The following is an 18,838-nucleotide window of genomic DNA, read 5'->3' as shown; positions in this document are numbered from 1 at the left end:
GTTTGAAAATCTACAGGCCGTCTGCCTACCCAACATTTTTCATAACATGAACGTAGGCCATGCCCAGTTTATTTTGGTATTAGGTAGATTTCAGCTGACATAGTGTGCATTTCATTTCACCATAATCTAATACATCTCTCTCTGTTTTCTCTCCGCAGTCGGGCCGTATTGACAAGGCCTACCCTACAGTATGTGGCCACACCGGTCCTGTTCTGGACATTGATTGGTGCCCTCACAATGACCAGGTCATTGCTAGCGGATCTGAAGACTGCACTGTGATGGTACGTAACCCTTCTTCTTTTAAGTTTCTTTTAACGTGTCAAAATTCAGATTTAGACTCTCACATGCATAGAAAATTCCATGAGCAACGCAGAGGTCATAAATGTACTGCTTAAATATATTACAGAACACAACAAATATTACGATAGCAGTAATACTTGGGAAAGAGATTAAATAACAACTTAAATTGACACAAATTAGTACATTTAACTTTGAATCTGCATCTCTACCTACTATTACTAAGTCCATGTGCGGCTGGCAAAGTCATCCCCATGACTCATGCGAGCGGCTGCAGATCGGATCACAACATAAGCGATGGGACTTCTGGACTGTTTCAGATTAGTTTAAGGTTAGCCTGAAGTCATAGAATCAGCAGTTACTATTTTATAGAACTGAGGTCAGTCCTGCTGGCTCTGAATGTTTTTGTATCTCGCTACTAGACCTTATTTGGCCGGACTGCAGTAAAAACAGCAACTTCAGTGTAAGGAGTGAGCGAGCATTGAGTTTATTGGGACGGTGTCTCTCATCCTCTCTTGGGGATATCGAAGTCTTGCAGGTTGATGAATCAAACTGTTTTTCATTATCCCAACCTCTCGGCCTCAGAAATTTCAGTTTTGAGTTGTTTGCATGCCGGCATGTCATTCGTGACATCATATATTTAATGATATTACAGAAATTTGTTGCAAAATTTGTTCAAGCAATGAGAATCAAGGATTCTTGAAGCCTGTGTTACACGTATATTAAAGGGATAGTTCACCCAAAACCGAACATTCTGTCATCATTTGCTCACCCTCACATTGTTCGAAACCTGTATACATTTCTTTGTTCTGATAAACACAAAGGAAGATCATTTAAAAGAATGTCAGTAACCAAACAGATCTCATCCCTCATTGACTCCCATAGTATTTATTTTCCCTACTTTGGCAGTAAATGGGGAATGATATCTGTTTGGTTACTGACATTCTTCTAAAATATCTAAAACGTTAATAAACAATCTGACGGTGAGTAAATGATGACAGAATTTACATTTTTGGATGAGCTGTCCTTTCAAGTATAAGTAGATTAAGGTTATGGGCCTAAGAGTTAATATGTTGACTTGAGTATGTACATCAAAATTAATGTGTGTTATGCAAATTGATAAGATGAGGAAGTGCTTCTGGTCTCCTTTATATGTTTATTTGCTGCCCCCTTCAGGCACATTTATGTAATTGTAAAAAGTTTAAAGTTTGTCCATAGTTAGACAAAAAATAGTAAGGGAAATAGAAATAGTTTATTTAATCAGCTACATGTTTGTAGTTAAAGCCATGTTGCAGTGTGACGTAGGGGATGTTGCTGTGTGTGACACAGGACACAAGTCTAACCTAAACAATTTTCTGATCCCATTTTTCTCTCATTACCTATTTTGCTAGCCTATCCATTACAGTCATGACCATAAAAGAAATATTAGAAATAAAACATGTTAAACTGTTCTGCTCTGCTGTTGTTCTCAGGTGTGGCAGATCCCAGAGAATGGTTTGGTGACTTCAATGTCAGAGCCTGTGGTGGTATTGGAGGGTCACTCTAAAAGAGTGGGCATTATTACCTGGCATCCCACTGCCCGTAACATCCTCCTCAGTGCAGGTAAGAAACAGAACGTTCTGGCATTGATTTCTCATAGTTAAACTGCCGTTTGATTCCCAGTTTAAGAGATCATTCACCCAAACATTCAATCATTTACTCATCCTCTTGTCATTATAAACCTTTTTGACTTTCTTTCCTCTGCAGAACACAAAAGAAGATATTTTGAAGAAAGTTGGTAACCAAACAGCACTGGCCCCCTTTCTTTTTTTAAGGTGCAGGTGAATGGGGTCCAGTTTACAACATTCTTCAAAATATCTTCTTTCGTGTTCTGTGGAAGAAAGAATGTCGGTATAGCTATAGGTTTGAAAAGAGATGACAGAATTATTTGTCTTCAAAATTAACAAAATAGTTAATAAGCTTGATACATATTGGGGGCTTTTTGATAGAAGTTGTGTAAGTAGAGACTGAAGACACAAGAGGGGAGGAAAACCAGACAGCGTCAACTGCATGAGCACCATCATGCCACGTGTTGAAGCACACGTGTTAACCTTCAAGCCACATCTTGGACGTTTATTTTTTAAAGATGTCTCTGCAGTTATCCAAGTGCATTTTTGAGTAACTGTCAAGCACTTAGAAGGAAAATGAACTCCAGCTGTTTTCAAAGAAACACTGCCAGATGTTATTGAAAACAGCTCAATTCATTGGGCTTCAGTTCAATGGAACAGATTAAGTCAAACAGATCTGTTTATAACTTTAAATGGTTAAAAATAGATCTTATGATATTAGTCTGTTTCAGTCATAGCATGTCTAAAACATTGAAATATGCTTATACACGCGTAATGTTTTCTCCCGGGGTTTGTCCACAGGCTGTGATAATTTGATTGTTGTCTGGAACGTCGGGACGGGAGAGGCCATGATCAATCTGGAGGATATGCACCCTGACCTCGTCTATAGTGTGTGCTGGAACCGTAACGGCAGTCTCATCTGTACCACCTGCAAAGACAAGAAAATCCGGGTCATCGATCCCCGCAAGGAGGAGATCATTGCGGTCAGTGCATGTGAAAAATTAAGATACTTTTATATCGTCCAACACTTTTATATCGGTGCATTATATTTTCTTATAACAAAACTAGACATGCAAATTTATTGAAATAGAAATGTTTATATGTATTGAAATGGAAATATGTATTTAGATTAATGATGGCAGATATCTTTAGAGAAAAAATAAGAAATTCTATGAATGGTTTATGTTAATCTCTGAATTACATGGACATAAAATTTATTTCGGTTTTGTCAAATAAAGTTGCTGTGTTCCGACTGTATTTTGGTGTGCTTTCATGGTCCCAAAATGATTTGTCTGCTCTTTTTTGCATTAATGTGAGCAGTGTTGTGATGTGTCATTGTTTCTCCCTGGCAGGAGAAGGACAAGGCCCACGAGGGTGCCAGACCCATGAGAGCCATTTTCATGTCTGACGGCAAAGTGTTTACCACTGGTTTTAGCCGCATGAGTGAGAGACAGCTGGCGCTGTGGGATCCGGTCAGTTGCCATGCATTTCATTCCAGCAGTTATTTAGGCACAGACATGCAAACAAACTCCTTACACTCAGCTTAAAAAGTTTACCTAAATAACACCGTTTAAAGGACGTAATACATTGTGTGTGGTTTCTGATACGATTTTCGTTGAAGTGACTTAATATAATATTTGTAAAAATTGTTGTAAATGTAAAAACGGTTTGTAAAATCACATTTACATTTAGTCATTTAGCAGATGCTTTTATCCAAAGTGACTTACAAAGAGTTTGTATATCATGGTAATTCTGCAATATTAGTCTGTAATGGTTTTTTATTTCTCCCCAGGAAAATATTGAGGAGCCCATTTCTGTTCATGAGATGGACACCAGTAACGGGGTCCTCCTGCCCTTCTATGACCCTGATACTAATGTGGTCTACCTGTGTGGAAAGGTAAACGTTGCACATACGTCTGGATCGAGTGTTTCTGAATTCAAGAGTCATGGACACAGCTGTTATTGACCTTATTACATATGCATTTTTACGAGTTCCCTCTTCAGGCGGAGAGTATTTAAATGATTCATGCAATGCGATTTACTAAGCTTTGCACTTGTCATTGTACTGGTTTTTGCAGCTTTATTTAAAGCCCCCAAAAGCATCTCTTAAACCCTGTGATAATTTGCGCTGCTTTTGCGAGGTTGTGTTAGTCATTATGGGAATGAGATATTGCGCCTGTGTTTTTAATGTTCACCTTGTTTATTAAATCACCCGCAGTGAATGCTTTTTTTTTTTTGTCCTCTTTAGTAAATCTTGGCCTATGTTTATATCAGAGGAATACGTTTTTAACATTCTATTTTGCAATTCTGTAGGGTGACAGCAGCATCCGTTACTTTGAGATCACGGACGAGGCTCCTTACGTCCATTACCTCAGCACTTTTATCACCAAGGAGCCCCAGAGAGGCATGGGATACATGCCTAAAAGAGGGCTGGACGTCAACAAGTGTGAGATTGCAAGGTGTGCTATTATAACTGTAAAATGAATGTCACTTTTCACTAGCTAAGCATGTGTGGATGTGCCACAGAAACTTGTCAAGCATGTGTCTGGGTAATTTTTGTCGGCAAAAATCTAATATTTGAGAAACTACAATTAGCATGAAGAACTAAAGGCCTTTTTTTGATAGCTCCACTCCCCCCAAAAAACCCTGTGAATATGTTTTAAAGTCTGTGAGTCTATTCATTATTGACATTTTAATATTCACTACATATTGTCTATTCTATATACACACACATATAAAAAAAAAATTTGTGATCTATGTTGCTAAGATTTAATGTGGGGTTTATAGCAGATATTCATCGAGCTTGCAAATCCTGCCAATAGAGGGCAGCACTAAACCATGTCAATCTAGAAGACCCTTAGGCCTTTAAAAGTCATTTCTAAGAGGAAAAGATACATGACTAGAGGTCAGTTTGGGGTGTATGTTTGGTGTTTTATTAAACTCTTACGTTCTGTTTTTTTGTGTGTGGTGAGTCATGGACTAACGTCTGCAACCCTTGTGGATGTGTTCTAATAGACCTGTGTGTTTGTGTGTGTGTTCTCAGGTTTTACAAACTGCATGAGAGAAAGTGTGAGCCTATCATCATGACTGTGCCAAGAAAAGTGAGCCTCTTGTTTTCTTTTGCTGTGTTCTTTTAAAGGCTATACATTTCAAACGCTGCAGGACATCACTTCCTGAGACACAACTTCCTCCTGCTCGGTTTCCTCCAACGTGTTGTTTCACATGACCCTGTTTTGAGATTGCAGTTATACTGTTTTCAAGTTGATTCGGATCCAAATTTAGTTGTCTTATTTGGCTTTAAATATCAGTTCATTGGCATCTTAAACCATTGGTACTGGCAGTGGTTGTTTAGCGCGGTACAAAGGCAACAACTTTAGGGAAGTCAGCATTAAATATAGAATGAGTTGTTCACTTTTAAAGGAAGTGAATAAAAAACTGCTCAGAATTTACTCAACATCATACCATCCCACATGTATGATTTCACTTTGTGCATATTAGGTCTGAAAGTTATAGGTCAAAAAAGCATATGCCTCCATTGTTAAAGAAATCTAATGTAAAGTACTTCCGTGGGTTAAAAAAAAAGCTTGTGACGAAAAACATTAATATTTTGAACTTGGCTAAAATAAAACCAAAACAAACGCATATCAGCACTACCTTAAATAACTGACTCTTGCGTGTTTTGTGACAAAATAAAATGTATGCTCTGTAAATACAATCATTAATTATACTTTTCCCTCCGTCAGTCGGACTTGTTTCAGGATGACTTGTACCCAGACACAGCGGGACCCGATGCCCCCCTGGAGGCCGAAGACTGGTTCGATGGAAAGAATGGAGATCCCATCCTCATATCCCTGAAAAATGGATATGTCCCGGGCAAGAACCGTGATCTCAAAGTGGTCAAGAAAAACATCCTGGACAACAAGTTGACCAAGAACACGGAGAACACCGCCCCTGCCAACAAGACTGCCAACTCCACGCCATCTATTGTGAGTGAGACTTATAAACTCTTTCCTTATCTGTTTCTTTTTTCAGTTTGTTTCCTTTATATTTAATCAGTATTATTTAAACCTTCCTAAATTGTAAACTGTCCCAAAATTCGCTCAAAACTATAAACAAACATTTTTGTCTAAATTGAACTATAATACAAACTCTACTTTAGTTTTTGAAAAAGATTATTGTGTCTGTTAAGAAACACGTTATGAGCATACTACAGTCTCTATGCTTTAAATTCCTGTCAAGCTGTATTATACACAGTTTTTTTACTTCTGATTTGAATAAAACTGCAGTCATATCAATGTTTGTGTTGTTCAGGCTAACTTCTTTTAATTCATGTAATGGTATTACAGTCATTTGAGATAGACGTTCTACAGTAGGTCCAACCCCTCACCACATCCCCATTTAACCACATGACAGCAACCCCACATGTGCGCTGTGCCTGCTAAACTCGGCTCCCTCCGCTCAGGGCTGTAATCACAGGAGCAGTCGTCCCACCCTACAGACACACCAGTGTTAGCTGCATCATACCTACACATTGACCAACTGTGTAGCTTCGGCCGGCTCTACGTTAGTTAAATATGGACTGTCTAAGGACAACTAAATTGGTTAACTGTTTATCATTGATTTGGTAACGTTTAATATGTTGAAATAATACCCAGTTTTTTTCTATTTATTTCGAAAACCTTGTAACAACATTAAAATATGGTAATTTGGTCAGTAGGCCAAGGTTGCTTTTAGATTTTAGACGGAGGATATGTGTCAGGTCCCATTGACATTAGAATAGAATAGAATATGTTTTAATTCACTGTATCAAGACTCTTATTTCTGAATGTTAACATTTAGTTTTTTCCTCCACAGAAAAACGAAGCCAAGATGGACGAGGTTTTAAAAGAAATCAAATCTCTACGAGAGCTGGTCAGCAGTCAGGAGAAAAGAATTGCCAAACTTGAGGAGCAGTTGTCTAAAGTGGACATCTAAAGGCAGCCGTACTCCCTCCCCTTTTTTCTATTCAGGATATCCCATTGGCCAGGTGGGCGGGACCCGTCACTGCCAATCACTATGACAGCGTTCCGTCTAAAGCCTGCCTTACAAAGACTCCAACCAACCTTCTAAGATAAATAGTTACTTCCATTTGCAACCTCCCAAAAACCTGTTTACAGATGTCCATTTGGAAAATGAGAAGCAACTCAAAATCTCTCCCCATTTAGCTTTTACTCAGTCTCACTCCAAATCTTTCTGTAATGGCTGTTTTATCTGGTGTTCTTGAATGGTCTTAAGTTTTTGTTTTTCTTATTAAAAGGATTATGACCAATTGCATTGTGAAGCAGTTAAATGAACTTGATGAGCTCAGGGCTGGCAGCCATCAGTGTTGAATTCGTCCTTCTCGCTCTTCCGACTTGACAAATTTGTAAGCACCTTCCTGACAGTATTTGACTAGCTTTTCTCAAACTCAATCTTGTACCTATATGGGACAAATCTGTATGCTTGCAATGAGAGGAGGGGAATCATTGGATGCGTTCATCACTGATAAAGGTGTAAAAAAATATGATTTTAACAAGACTGGAAAACATGTAGAATTAAAAAACTTGACAAATCAGACCTAGGAAAAAACGCGTGCACTTAAAGCTCCACTGATGATTATTTACGTTGCCATGTCAGAAGTGTAATGATATTAGTTGACAAAATATCAAAATTGTTCTTGCAACTCAAATTACATGCAAAAAATCTGAATTTGTTTCTGTACGTCCCCTATATTAATACATATCTGAAAAATTTCTGGGTGCAAACCAACAGAGTGCAGGTCTCATTCCGTAGTGTTTAAGTTTCTTTCCCAAAACAGGAATAAAATCTCAGAATCAAAATCGGTGCCATAGATGTCCATTAGGTTTAAATAGGTGACGTAGGGTCTCTTAAACGCTTCCAAAATGTACCCGATCTTTTCTTTACCGACTTAAACGCTTTTACTCTGACTGTGGACTCAGGATGGCTAGTCAGATGTTTGTTCAGTTCTATAAGCAACACCATTTGTGCTTAGTTGTTAGTGTACAGGTCTTCGCTTTGCTTTCTTGATTCTTTCTGTAAAGCTTGAGTTGTGGCATCCACACTGTCTGAAAATGAATTTACCGGAGGCTTCATCAGTCATTCGCAGCTTTATCCGTTCATACATTTATACTGTGTTGTAGGTTGTGTCTGCCTTCAATGCAGTGAGTCATGACTGACTTCCTTTTCCTAAAGAGGTTCTTCAACAAAACATTGTCTACCCTGCTCTCCTAGCCAAGCAGAACCAGCTCTCTCAAGCGACGACTCAAGTCTGGTCGTTTTTTTAATGCGACTGTAATAGTCATGTTACGTATGCCACATGCATGGTGTGAATACATCTGTTTTTGGGTTGTTGTTTTCCATGCCAACAAGAGAGGAATGCATGAAGCGTGATATGTTTGCTTTGGCAAATCTGTGTAGTTTTTTTTTCTTCCACGTATCTCTCTGTTTGAATCACTGCCTGAAAACACCTCCACATGCTTCTCAGTATTAGAATATTAGAATAAAAGTCCAACCACCATCTCATCTCGCAACCACCAACCAACCTACAGGAAGAGGTTTCCTCTTTTTCGCGCACTCTTTTCTCGCTCTTCTTTGGTGAAGTTTTGATAAAGTGAGAGGTTTGAAAATGTAGGGGCCGTATTTATGCGGAAGATGTGCCAAGCTGGAATTATGCTTGAAAGGACAGTAGGGCTGAGGAATGTCATGAAACGTCTACAAAAAACGTCAGCGAAAATGTGAAAAATACACGATGATGGGTTGTACTGCTAGCTTTGACCTCCATGGGCCTAAAAATTAGGAACACGGACGTGTGATTGGTCCATCTGTGGCTTCCACTGATCATGAGTGTTTAGGAGGCCTTAAGGTCAGATAGCTTTTATGACGTGGCCTTGACTGTATGTATTTTTAAAGCAGCAAGTTATTAAAATGAATTCCAGGGGTTATTGTAGGTTGAAAAGAATGCAGGTAAAGGCTGATTTTGATGCTTTGTAAATACTTTTTTATTTTTCCTATCTTTTCTTTGGCTGTAGGAAGCTTTTCCATTTGGATTCCGATGATTTTAAAAAATAATTCCAGTTTTCCCAACACCATTATGCACACTGTGATAAAAAATCTAATTGAACGGAAGGAAATTTTGAATGCAGTCTGTGGATAACTGTTCCATTTTTGTTTGTTCATCTGCTTCGAGAATAAAGAGTCTCGCAGAATACCAGAAAATAAAAAAGTAAACTGAATGTGTTTGTCTCTTATTGTGTCTGTGTTGAAATCCTCTCTGGGAGGATGTGATCATTAAAATATGGTTTCTGTCCTTGTTGTCCTACCTCACTGATTTAGGGAAGTAAGATGTGATATTTTAAATAGCGGCTCGCTCATTGGGTTTGCGTCAGAGTTTGAAAACCTCAGTTTTAGCTTCACACTTTGAGACTCGACTTCCTGTATTTTCACGCTGGTTCGGAGACATTGTTACACTTTGTGCTGTACAACGCATGTGGGTTAACATTTATATTGACATCCAGATCGGCGTCAAGTCAACATATAAACTAAAGGTCAGTGTTGTTTAGATTTTTACTATAGGCTTTAGTTTTTTTTCTCCATAAAACATAAAAGGTAAAGATGTTAATGTGATGGGTAGGCGGGGGGATTGAAATCATTAAACTGAATGTATTGAAAAATATTTTAATTTCACAAATGTACAGTTGATATAATTGTAACATAAGACATTGGGAAGTGTTAGAGAGCATAAGTTATTCACTAGTATAGCCACACCACATGTTTGCTATTTACTAACCAGCATGTGAAGTACAAGCAACGTCTGTTAGTATTTGAAAATTTGGTTTGTTCTCCTATTATCGGACCTGAGCAGTCAATTGTCATTGTTTCAAAGTTCCTCTACATTGAATACAAACAAGGCATAGTATGAAACTTATTCTCTTAAGAGGAAAGATCAGATAGTAACATCCTTATGAATGCATTTGTATGGTTCCTTTGAAGGTAAAGACAAGTTTGTGTGCTTTTTTGCGTGTCAAACCACGATTGCAACATTTTGTCTTTTTTTTGTGCAGATGACAATGGTGACTAATCGTCTGTGTTTGTCGGTTCTTGTTTTGCTGCTCGCTTTGAGCAGTTCGGTCACGTCAAGATATCTCAGGATGAAAAGGGAAATTAATCTCAACGCAGCATCCACAAAAACCAGTGACACTACAGCAAACGCAACTGAAGCTCAGGCTATGAAGGTGACCACCCTGCAACCTTTGTCTTCATACACAACACATGCCACTGAGGAAACTGGAAATATCTCAACGAAGAGTATGGACCATCAGCAGATCTCAGATATGAACCACACCCGAGAAAACAAAGTCGAGACTTCTGAATACAGTAACCACAGCGCAGGAACTGAGAGTACGACGGTCCATCCGCCAAAAGGTAATGAGACAACTTTGTACACCCAAGCAACTGTAAGAAATGCCAGTAACGGACACATTACCCAAACAGGAAGTAATGCCCCCACGCTTCCTGCGTCCCCACTGCCTGGTAAAGTAACTGAAATGCAAACAACGGCTTCTAGTGCAAAAACGACCACTACAAAACAGACTTCAACCACAGGAAAGACTCTTCCGTGTCCCACCGCCTCTCCGAATAGAGATGGGCTTGTGAGCCACTGCCTTATCGCCATCGCCTCAATGGCTGCCCTGACAACTATTTTCATCATTACCACCGTCTGTCTGGCTACAAAGCTCTCGACATACAGGTACAGACTCAAATCACATCTTCTCCAGGAGACTGAGATGGTTTGTATTTCTGCTTTGATGAACGATACGGATCACCCTGTCCCGAAGCCGAGACACCCCAAAAGTAATGGAGCTTTAATCCCGAACACTGAGGATGGAGATCCTGATGGAGATAATCTCACCCTCAACAGTTTTCTTCCTGATACAGAGGGCCCACTTTAGAGTAAAGTTCATTTAACAAAAATCCTGTAAACATGTATCATGTTTGTCTCGATATTTCTATCCTCCTTCCATCTCAAGTGAACACCAAAACAGTGCAGGGAGCACATTTTCATATTCACTGTAAGTTTGGGAAACACGTCCACTGTGTTTTCTACGTCTGTTCCTTTTAAGTTTATTTCAATATTTGGATCGATCTTCTTTCTCACGTAAAAGCACTGTCATAGTTAAAGAAATGAGGGACTGTCCCGTAGTGCAGCCCATGCAGGCGCAGCTCTAGAAAAGTCTGCTTTCTGTTGCTCTTTATCAAAAATCCAAATCAAGATGTACAAAATGTCTGCACTGCTATGGTTTCATGGCAAGTTTCTCACTAAATAAGGAGAAAAAACAATAATCATTGTTTGTGTGAGTGTTGTTAAAAAAACCAATTTTTGTTGTTGTACAAAAAAGCTTGGTCCGTTTAAATTTTATATCTTGTTTTATATTGCATTCCTTCCTGTTTTTATGCCTAAAAGACTTTTAAGAATATTTGATTGAATCCTTTCAGCGTTGAAAAACTGTAGCGCCATCTAAAAAGTGCAGTCTTTAGTTAAGCTTGGCAGAATGTATTGCTAAATATATTGTAGAATATGTTCTATTCCTATCCGTGGTTAAACACGTGCTATATAATTTACTTAAAGTAAGTGATGTTTGAGATTTTCACAGCCTTATATGTTCGGAGTGTAACATTATCATTTTGAATGTACATAAAATCCATGTAAGCACATGTAGCCCCCCCAAAAATCATTGTATGCGTGTTTGAAATAAAGGAAATAAAAATGCCTTGAACAAAGTAAACTAAATATGCTATAATTTGGGAAAATGGTTTGACTAAGAACAGTATTTTAATGAAATGGTCAGTCTTTCACATTTAGGATCTGTTTGTTCCATTTTTTTTATTTATTATTAGGCGATTAGATTTTTATAGATGACTGGTGTCATTTTTATATGTACATGTCATTTGTGACCTATTAAAAAGCAATGTTATTGCTCTTGGCTTTCAGCTGTTACTTATTAATAATAAGTGTGCCGTTTTACAGCATTAATGTTATCTGCATTAATATCATAAATTATATAAATCATTAAATATGAACAATACTTAGATGTTCATTTGAATATTCAATGGGTGTTTAATCTCTGATGACATGAATGAAGGAAGGAAAGGCACAGTGATGTCATTTTGAACTAAATGTTTTGAGTTTTTTCAGTGTGGTGAATTCAGTGTTGGACCTCTGCTCTACAAAAGCATGTTAGGAGAGAGAGAGAGGGAGGAGATGGAGAAAGAAGGAGGGAAGTATCCCTCACAAATGATCCTCAACTGATTTTTTAGCAAAACCCACATGGCCAGAAACTGCCAGATGCTTTTCAGGACAACAGGGGCAGCTATTTTACTGTAGTTATTTCTGTAAAAATATTTTTTATTTTAATTAATCAAATTACTTCACAGAGCAGAAGCAACAATACAGCTGTGAGTGTTTTTATCATTTCTTTATATACTGTATAGCATATCACATTTTTAAATGAATTTTCTATCATCGTCTAAATGTTTATGTAAAGGGATGTGTGAGGGATATTTCATACACTTTCTTTATTTATTTTTTCCGTAAATTTGTTTGTCTTGTTTTCTTTAATGGTTCTATGATACTCTTGCTTTTGTAATCCTTACATAAATATAACTCTAAGCTTTTTTAATAATCTATTTCTAATTCGCTTATGAACGTAATTGTAATATCCTGGGTGTAGTTTAGTCTGTTGTTCATGTAGCAATGGGCACAGAACAGGTTTCAACCTGTGTGGCAGGACCACCTAGATGGTTAGTTACTGAAAACTGACCCTTACCAGCTTTCCATTCATAATCTACAAAGAGAATTAAACACATTATGTATAACACATTGTTACTTAACACAGCTGAACATGCGTTTTATTATTTTCTTTAATTAGTATATGCATTAACATGATTTCCAGTTGAACAGACAGCTAAGATACTGTTTCAAAAAGGTTGTGTGGGGCTGGTTAGTCGATGTGGTTGGATCTGATGGTTGGTGTACACGTAATAGAAATTCATTTTAAATACAGAGATGATTTTATTGGATGATACTCAGATATGTGGTTATGGTGGTGTCACACATTTTGAAATTCCTCTTTTTCACACCAAATCTTTTGGAACCTTCAAGTCTAATGGTAAAATTTCACATTTCTACTTTGTTGCATAACCAAAGTACGTCTAAAATATTTTATAACTTGTAGTTAGTTTAATCACTGTTTTTATTTTGTATTGTATGATGCTTTAACTGAAAAGAATAATTACAGAAAATGACAACAAATGTATAAGAAAAACAGGGGAAACTTTAATTTTACAGGAAAAACACATTCATTTAAAATGTATTTCTGGCTGCCAGAAAATGTATTTTTTTAAATGTATCATTTCATTGCAGCTGTGCTGTAAATACAGGCCTGAAAGCTACAGCTGTCCCACGCCTTGCTTCACCCTCAGAAATCTATAACTGCCCCTTCTTTTGCTTTTCTGTGGTGAGCGGGTGGCGTAAACCAGGCTGGGAAATTACAGGCCAGGCCTGAACTCCCTCTGCCTCCACCCCAAATAAGTAATAACTAGATGTGTCAGGAATAGCTCTCCTGCAAGGCAAATGGAAACATGAAAATATGTTCTGCAGTTCAAGCTTATAGTTGATGATGTGTAATATTCTGTGTAATATTACACTTATTGTATAAAGGTTTTAGAGATGTTACCCTAACTTATGTATTATGATTTTGGAGTTACACTCTTAAAAAGATGTCTTAACGGTTCTTTGTGTGTATGGTTCAGGGACCTTTAACATCCCCAGAACCTGCACAAATGATTCAGTGTCTTAACATTTTTTTATCTTTGAAACAAAGATCCCACACTGAATATTTAAGAAAAAACAATTCACATAATTATCTGCCGTAGGATCTGTACACTGTTGTATTTTTACCAACACTGACTAAAGGAAACCAAGTAAGCTTCCTTCCGATTCAAACAACAGCACTCTTGTCAGATGAACATTTACATATCTGTCTATATTCATTTAGATCCGATTTAATCTTTGAGTTCATGCCCTGCACAACGTCACAAAACTGACAATAAAAACATTTTTAAAGAATATTGCTATGTTTATTTTAAATAAATTATTAGTGCAGGTAATCTTTTTACTTCATGTGCCCTCATAATCTACTGACTGTCCAATGGCCAGGCTGCCATCTTCCAATGACAAAGAGATGAAATCAGTCATGCCCCATTTATTCCAGAAATTGTTTCATTAGGATATACGCCACAAAAAAAACACTAACAACTTTTGTTTCATGCTGACTTGATAATTTAAAACATGGTTATAGACGTTTTCATCGGACACACGCGCCTGGCTCGAAGTACACTTCCGGACTGTGTTTGTTGATCGGTCTGGCTAGTTGCTTATATAAGTGTTTAATTTAATTTATATGAATTGTAATTTGTTTCAATATTTGTCCCATCTGCAGGTTCTCTTTTCTTTGCGGATGTGTACAGAAGTTTAGGCCGCAAAAGCGTGCATGCGCAGTAATGTCTGTTACTGTTGCTTTATTTCTAGCTGCCCTATTTTTATATATTTCCTCTCTGTTTTTGTAAACATTTTTATTTCTCGTTTAGCCAATATAAATACATTTTATATCTATAATAAAATATGAAATTGTTTATAAGTGACTTGCTGACACATAAGAACTGCCCACCTCCCGTTTTTGTTAGAAACATGCAAGGAAAAACTTAACAACCATGTTTTGTGTTCTCACAGGTCTTTAAAGAAAGCATGTCACTCTCCAACTCTCTGCGATATCTCTGTGTGATCATGATCGCTCTTTGGTGCAGCACTTGCTTCACCGAAGCCATCCCGTTCAACGCATCCATGGAGAGCAGCGGAGACGAACCCGAACTCATCTTCCCCATCACTCGAACCACCCACATTCCCCCATCCCCCTCCCCTGCTCCAAACATTACCGCCACCTTCATCCGCATCAAAGACTTCATCTTCAATGACTTTGTGGACTTTCTGAAAGAAAACATGCTCCTCATCATCGTTGTGACTTGTCTCTTAGTAGTTATCATCTTCATTGTCTGCTGTGCCTCAGCAATGAGCCACAAACGCAAGCTGGAGGCCTACTACCCACCCAAGACCTACACACCCAGGAAATACATAAATCAACCTAATAAATCAATGGAGAAGCCACAGCAGGCCAAGCCTCATAACCAGGATGGGCAGACGACTAGCGCCAAGACCCTACGAGAACCCACTAAAGCACTCGTGGGGGAAAAGGAAGGGAAAGACCCATCGCCAAAGCCCAAGGAAGTCCAGCAGGTGGTGGATGTTGAAGAGGTGGAGATGCAGAACGATGAACCAAAGAAGGCTCAACCGAGCACCTCAAATGACACCTCCAGTCAGCCACTGGTCTGTACTTGTCACCTTAAAAAAGCCAATCCTTCCACAGCATGAGAGTTTTTCATTAATAACTAGAAACAACATTGATTCAAAACTTTTTCAGCAGCCAGCATACCCTGTTTTGTTCATTTAGCAACCTTTATTATTTGTGTGTTTGTTACAAAGTCAATTCTTACGTCTTTAAATATACATTTATATTAAAAGAACAAAAAATAGCTAATTGAAAATATTAATATCTATTTGATATGATCTCCAATAAACCAAGTGTTGTTGGACAGAACACTTGAAAACCTGATCAAATGTATTTGAAACTTTTGTCTTTATTCTGGTGTTTTTCTGACCAAGTTATATTATAAATCTAATGTTTATACTATTAGTGTTCCATGATTTATGCTGTAGTCAACATTTCTGAGTTTGTTGTCAGGTGTTGTCCCTGTTATTTTATCTAAACTTTCCTCAATGTTGAATTTAATTAGTTTGCTCCAATTTTGTCCATTGTGTTTATTAATCATTATAATAAACTATTATCCCAATCTGTGTCAGATCAATTAAAAAAAGATCCAGGATTTAAATTAGTAGGGTATGTGGTATATTAGGGTCACAATATCCGATTTTTACCATGATAACTATTGATTTTGTTTTTTAACTTAACACTTAAAATATAGTTTGTGACTATTAAGGCAAGATTGTAAGTGGGTGCTCACAATATCACAGTTATTGACAATACTGGTATATTGTTACACCCCAGTTCATGATATAGTTTTTCTTACACCCAACAGTATGACTACGTTGAAAGCATACTAATAGTTTAACAAATGTTATAATCCAGAGTTGTGTTGACTTGGCTGTAGTGTATGAAAGTTAACCCAGCCGAGCTCAATAGAAACAGCTTTTGTCACATCCATACAACCTCCAATCAATATTTCAGAAGTTCATTCCAAGAGTCTTTCCAGACGTGGACTGGAAATGTACTAGCACTAGACAAATCAATGTGAAACTCAAGTCCAAAATTTAAAAAATGAACAGTGCGGAATGTGTAAGATGATTTGAATTCCTTCTTCTTCGACGGTCACTCGAAACGAGTATGACTGTCCTCTCCGTCGGGTCGCCTTATTTGTGGATCCTCAGGTGGCTGTAAAGGCCGATCTGTGATCCACAGATTCTGATGCAATGTTGACATTTGAGGTCCGTGGTGGTGTGTAGTGGTGGAGCCCTTCTCTGTTTGTCCTTGCGGTGTTGCCGCCTTGCATCTGCGTCACGGCGGAGTTCTGTTTCGTGGTGTGCTGCACCTTCCTGCACTGCCTTTCTCCAGTAGTCCCTGTTAAACACTAGATTCTCCCAGTCACCGGACGTGATGTTAAACTTTTTCAGACTGGTCTTGATATTGTCCTTAAAGCGTTTCTTTGGCCCACCAGGGGCTCGCTGTCCTTCCTTTAGCTTGGAGTACAGGATCTGCTTTGGGAGACGGTTATCGGGCATGCGGATAACATGTCCTGTCCATCGGAGTTGGTTCTGCATTATGGTGGTAGTGATGCTGGACATATTTGTTTTCTCCAGAATACTGGTGTTTGTACGTCTAGGGCCCAGTTACCATGTGTGGCCGCAAGGAGTCTTGACGGTGGAGAGGCTATGTACCGACAGGAGGAGACTTACGGACGTGTGTGTGTGTGTATATATATATATATATATATATATATATATATATATATATGTGTGTATACACAGGGCGTGTGTGATGCGTCAGTGCAGTAGTACTGGGATAGTAGTGCCTGTAGTTTAGTAGATATCGCATGCTGCATGCTACTTCTGCTTGCTACACTCTGTTTACAGCCTCTGCCACCGACTAGCCCCTGTGCAAGGGGCGAAAAGAGGAGCCGAGTTGAATTCCTTAATGCAACAGTGTCCGTCTAATAAAATAATGCTCTCACCCTTCCAAAATATGCAGCTTTTTGTCCCAGTGATGATATCAGCCTCCAATTGATTCATAAGTACTTCAATGCAAATTATCTCCATAACTGAAATTAATACCCCATTGCCATGGCACAAGGCCAAGTGCTAGCATGTATCCACTGGAGTAAACATCAAAGATAAGCACTGAGGCCTACATGAGAATGACACTTGAGCTCAGAGAAAAACGTATCACAGGGTCAAATTTCCTCTTCTTTTGTTCACAAGGTGTTATATAAATCTTGAAATACTTAAAGCTAGCACTACTTCAGGAGAAAGTGAAATGTGCACAGCTCCCGAAGAAGTACATCTGGGGCCCCATTTATAAAATGTTGCGTAGAAACCGGCCTAAGTTGTTTGTGTACGCCTCTCTTTCAGATTTTAAATCTATACATTGCAAATGATCTTGAAATTCCTTCTTTGAACTGTGTCGAATTAATATAATTGACATATAAATAAGCACCTCTCACCGTCCAAATCCTTAAAGAGCAGCAAGAATAGCTCAAATTAAAAAAACCTGCAGCACTCGGACAAAAGCGCGTACATCTGCTCAGAACCTGACGTGGCGTCAAGCACTTTTTTTATAAATATGAACGTTCCCATGAATTTTTGCGTGCGCACAGTCTACGGTAAAATTTGTTCATACAAACGCTTTATAAATGAGGCCACACGACTTGCTTGTTGATCTTGGCTGTGGTCATAACCAATTGGCTTACCTGTGATTCACCAACTTGAAAAGCACTCCATCAAGTAACATTTTCTGTTTACGTATTTGTTATTAAATGTGTGTTTTTAACAGCAACTGATCTGAGTCAGTGCTGTCATGGGAAAAGCAACTGGAGTGCCCAATTAATTCACATTGCGAAGAAGATACAAAACAGGTAATACAAAACCTTAAGGCTGCCATTAAAGTTTAATGGGCTGCTACCCAGAATTTTCAGGGTAAGCATGGACCGGCATGAGGAAAGACAGAAGAGGTTAAGGATGTGAAACAGAAATTTGAAGGGTCATATGAAACTGCAAAAATGGTGAGTACAAAGATACACAAAGAAAATATGAGTTTAAACAATTGATTTTAAGTAAATTAACTGCATTTCTTTCAACATTCCCTCCTTTTCATACATACTTTTTAATCTTCTGGACTCGTTCTCCCTTAAGTGAGACATGTGTCCTTGTCTTCTCCATCTCTTGTTGTTTCTTTGTTCACATCTCCTTGCTGGTGTGGTTTTGTATCCTTGTCCGAAAGGCTGCTGCTGTCCCCATTCCGGTGACCTTGTTCTGTGCGAGGCTCTGGGTCTGCGCACTCTGCCTCGCTCCATCCCGCTAAGCACCTCCGTTTTGTCCATGGCGCGGAATCGTCTGTGCAACGTGGACAACATGTTTCAGCCGTACTCTGGACTACAGGAGCTAAGCCTTGGACACAACCAACTGGCTCGTTTCCCTCGGGGGCTGCCTTCGAGTCTAGAGACCCTTCAGCTCCAAGAGAACCAGATCACGTACATCACGGCTGGATCTCTGA

General features: G+C 38.5%; 3 protein-coding genes across 5 annotated transcripts in view; all 3 read left to right on the top strand.

Annotated features, from left to right (window-relative positions):
* coro1ca (coronin, actin binding protein, 1Ca) overlaps positions 1-9,248 on the top strand; it is a 33,394-nt gene extending 24,146 nt beyond the window's left edge. For 2 of the 3 annotated variants that reach the window (XM_079481042.1, XM_079481044.1), the window contains 9 exons: positions 159-281; positions 1,770-1,899; positions 2,706-2,887; positions 3,257-3,376; positions 3,697-3,801; positions 4,218-4,363; positions 4,948-5,005; positions 5,648-5,890; positions 6,759-9,154. In XM_079481042.1, the coding sequence (XP_079337168.1) occupies positions 159-281; positions 1,770-1,899; positions 2,706-2,887; positions 3,257-3,376; positions 3,697-3,801; positions 4,218-4,363; positions 4,948-5,005; positions 5,648-5,890; positions 6,759-6,878 (1,227 nt within the window). In that variant the 3' untranslated portion in view covers positions 6,879-9,154. Of the gene's footprint in view, positions 1-158; positions 282-1,769; positions 1,900-2,705; positions 2,888-3,256; positions 3,377-3,696; positions 3,802-4,217; positions 4,364-4,947; positions 5,006-5,647; positions 5,891-6,758 lie in introns of all 3 variants that reach the window. The other variant, XM_079481043.1, reaches the window with a different exon arrangement.
* A 126-nt stretch (positions 9,249-9,374) lies between these two features.
* On the top strand, positions 9,375-11,919 carry selplg (selectin P ligand). Its single transcript, XM_079481164.1, has 2 exons — positions 9,375-9,487; positions 10,004-11,919. The coding sequence occupies exons 1-2, from the start codon at positions 9,428-9,430 to the stop codon at positions 10,889-10,891; spliced, it is 948 nt and encodes a 315-aa protein (XP_079337290.1). The 5' UTR covers positions 9,375-9,427; the 3' UTR covers positions 10,892-11,919.
* A 266-nt stretch (positions 11,920-12,185) lies between these two features.
* tmem119a (transmembrane protein 119a) lies at positions 12,186-15,903 on the top strand. Its single transcript, XM_079481174.1, has 2 exons — positions 12,186-12,395; positions 14,731-15,903. The coding sequence occupies exon 2, from the start codon at positions 14,746-14,748 to the stop codon at positions 15,424-15,426; it is 681 nt and encodes a 226-aa protein (XP_079337300.1). The 5' UTR covers positions 12,186-12,395; positions 14,731-14,745; the 3' UTR covers positions 15,427-15,903.
* The last annotated feature ends 2,935 nt before the right edge of the window (positions 15,904-18,838 follow it).

Source organism: Barbatula barbatula (genome assembly GCF_947034865.1).
Source record: "Barbatula barbatula genome assembly, chromosome: 2".
Lineage (NCBI taxonomy): Eukaryota > Metazoa > Chordata > Actinopteri > Cypriniformes > Nemacheilidae > Barbatula > Barbatula barbatula.
This window is presented reverse-complemented; position numbering and strand designations above follow the sequence as displayed.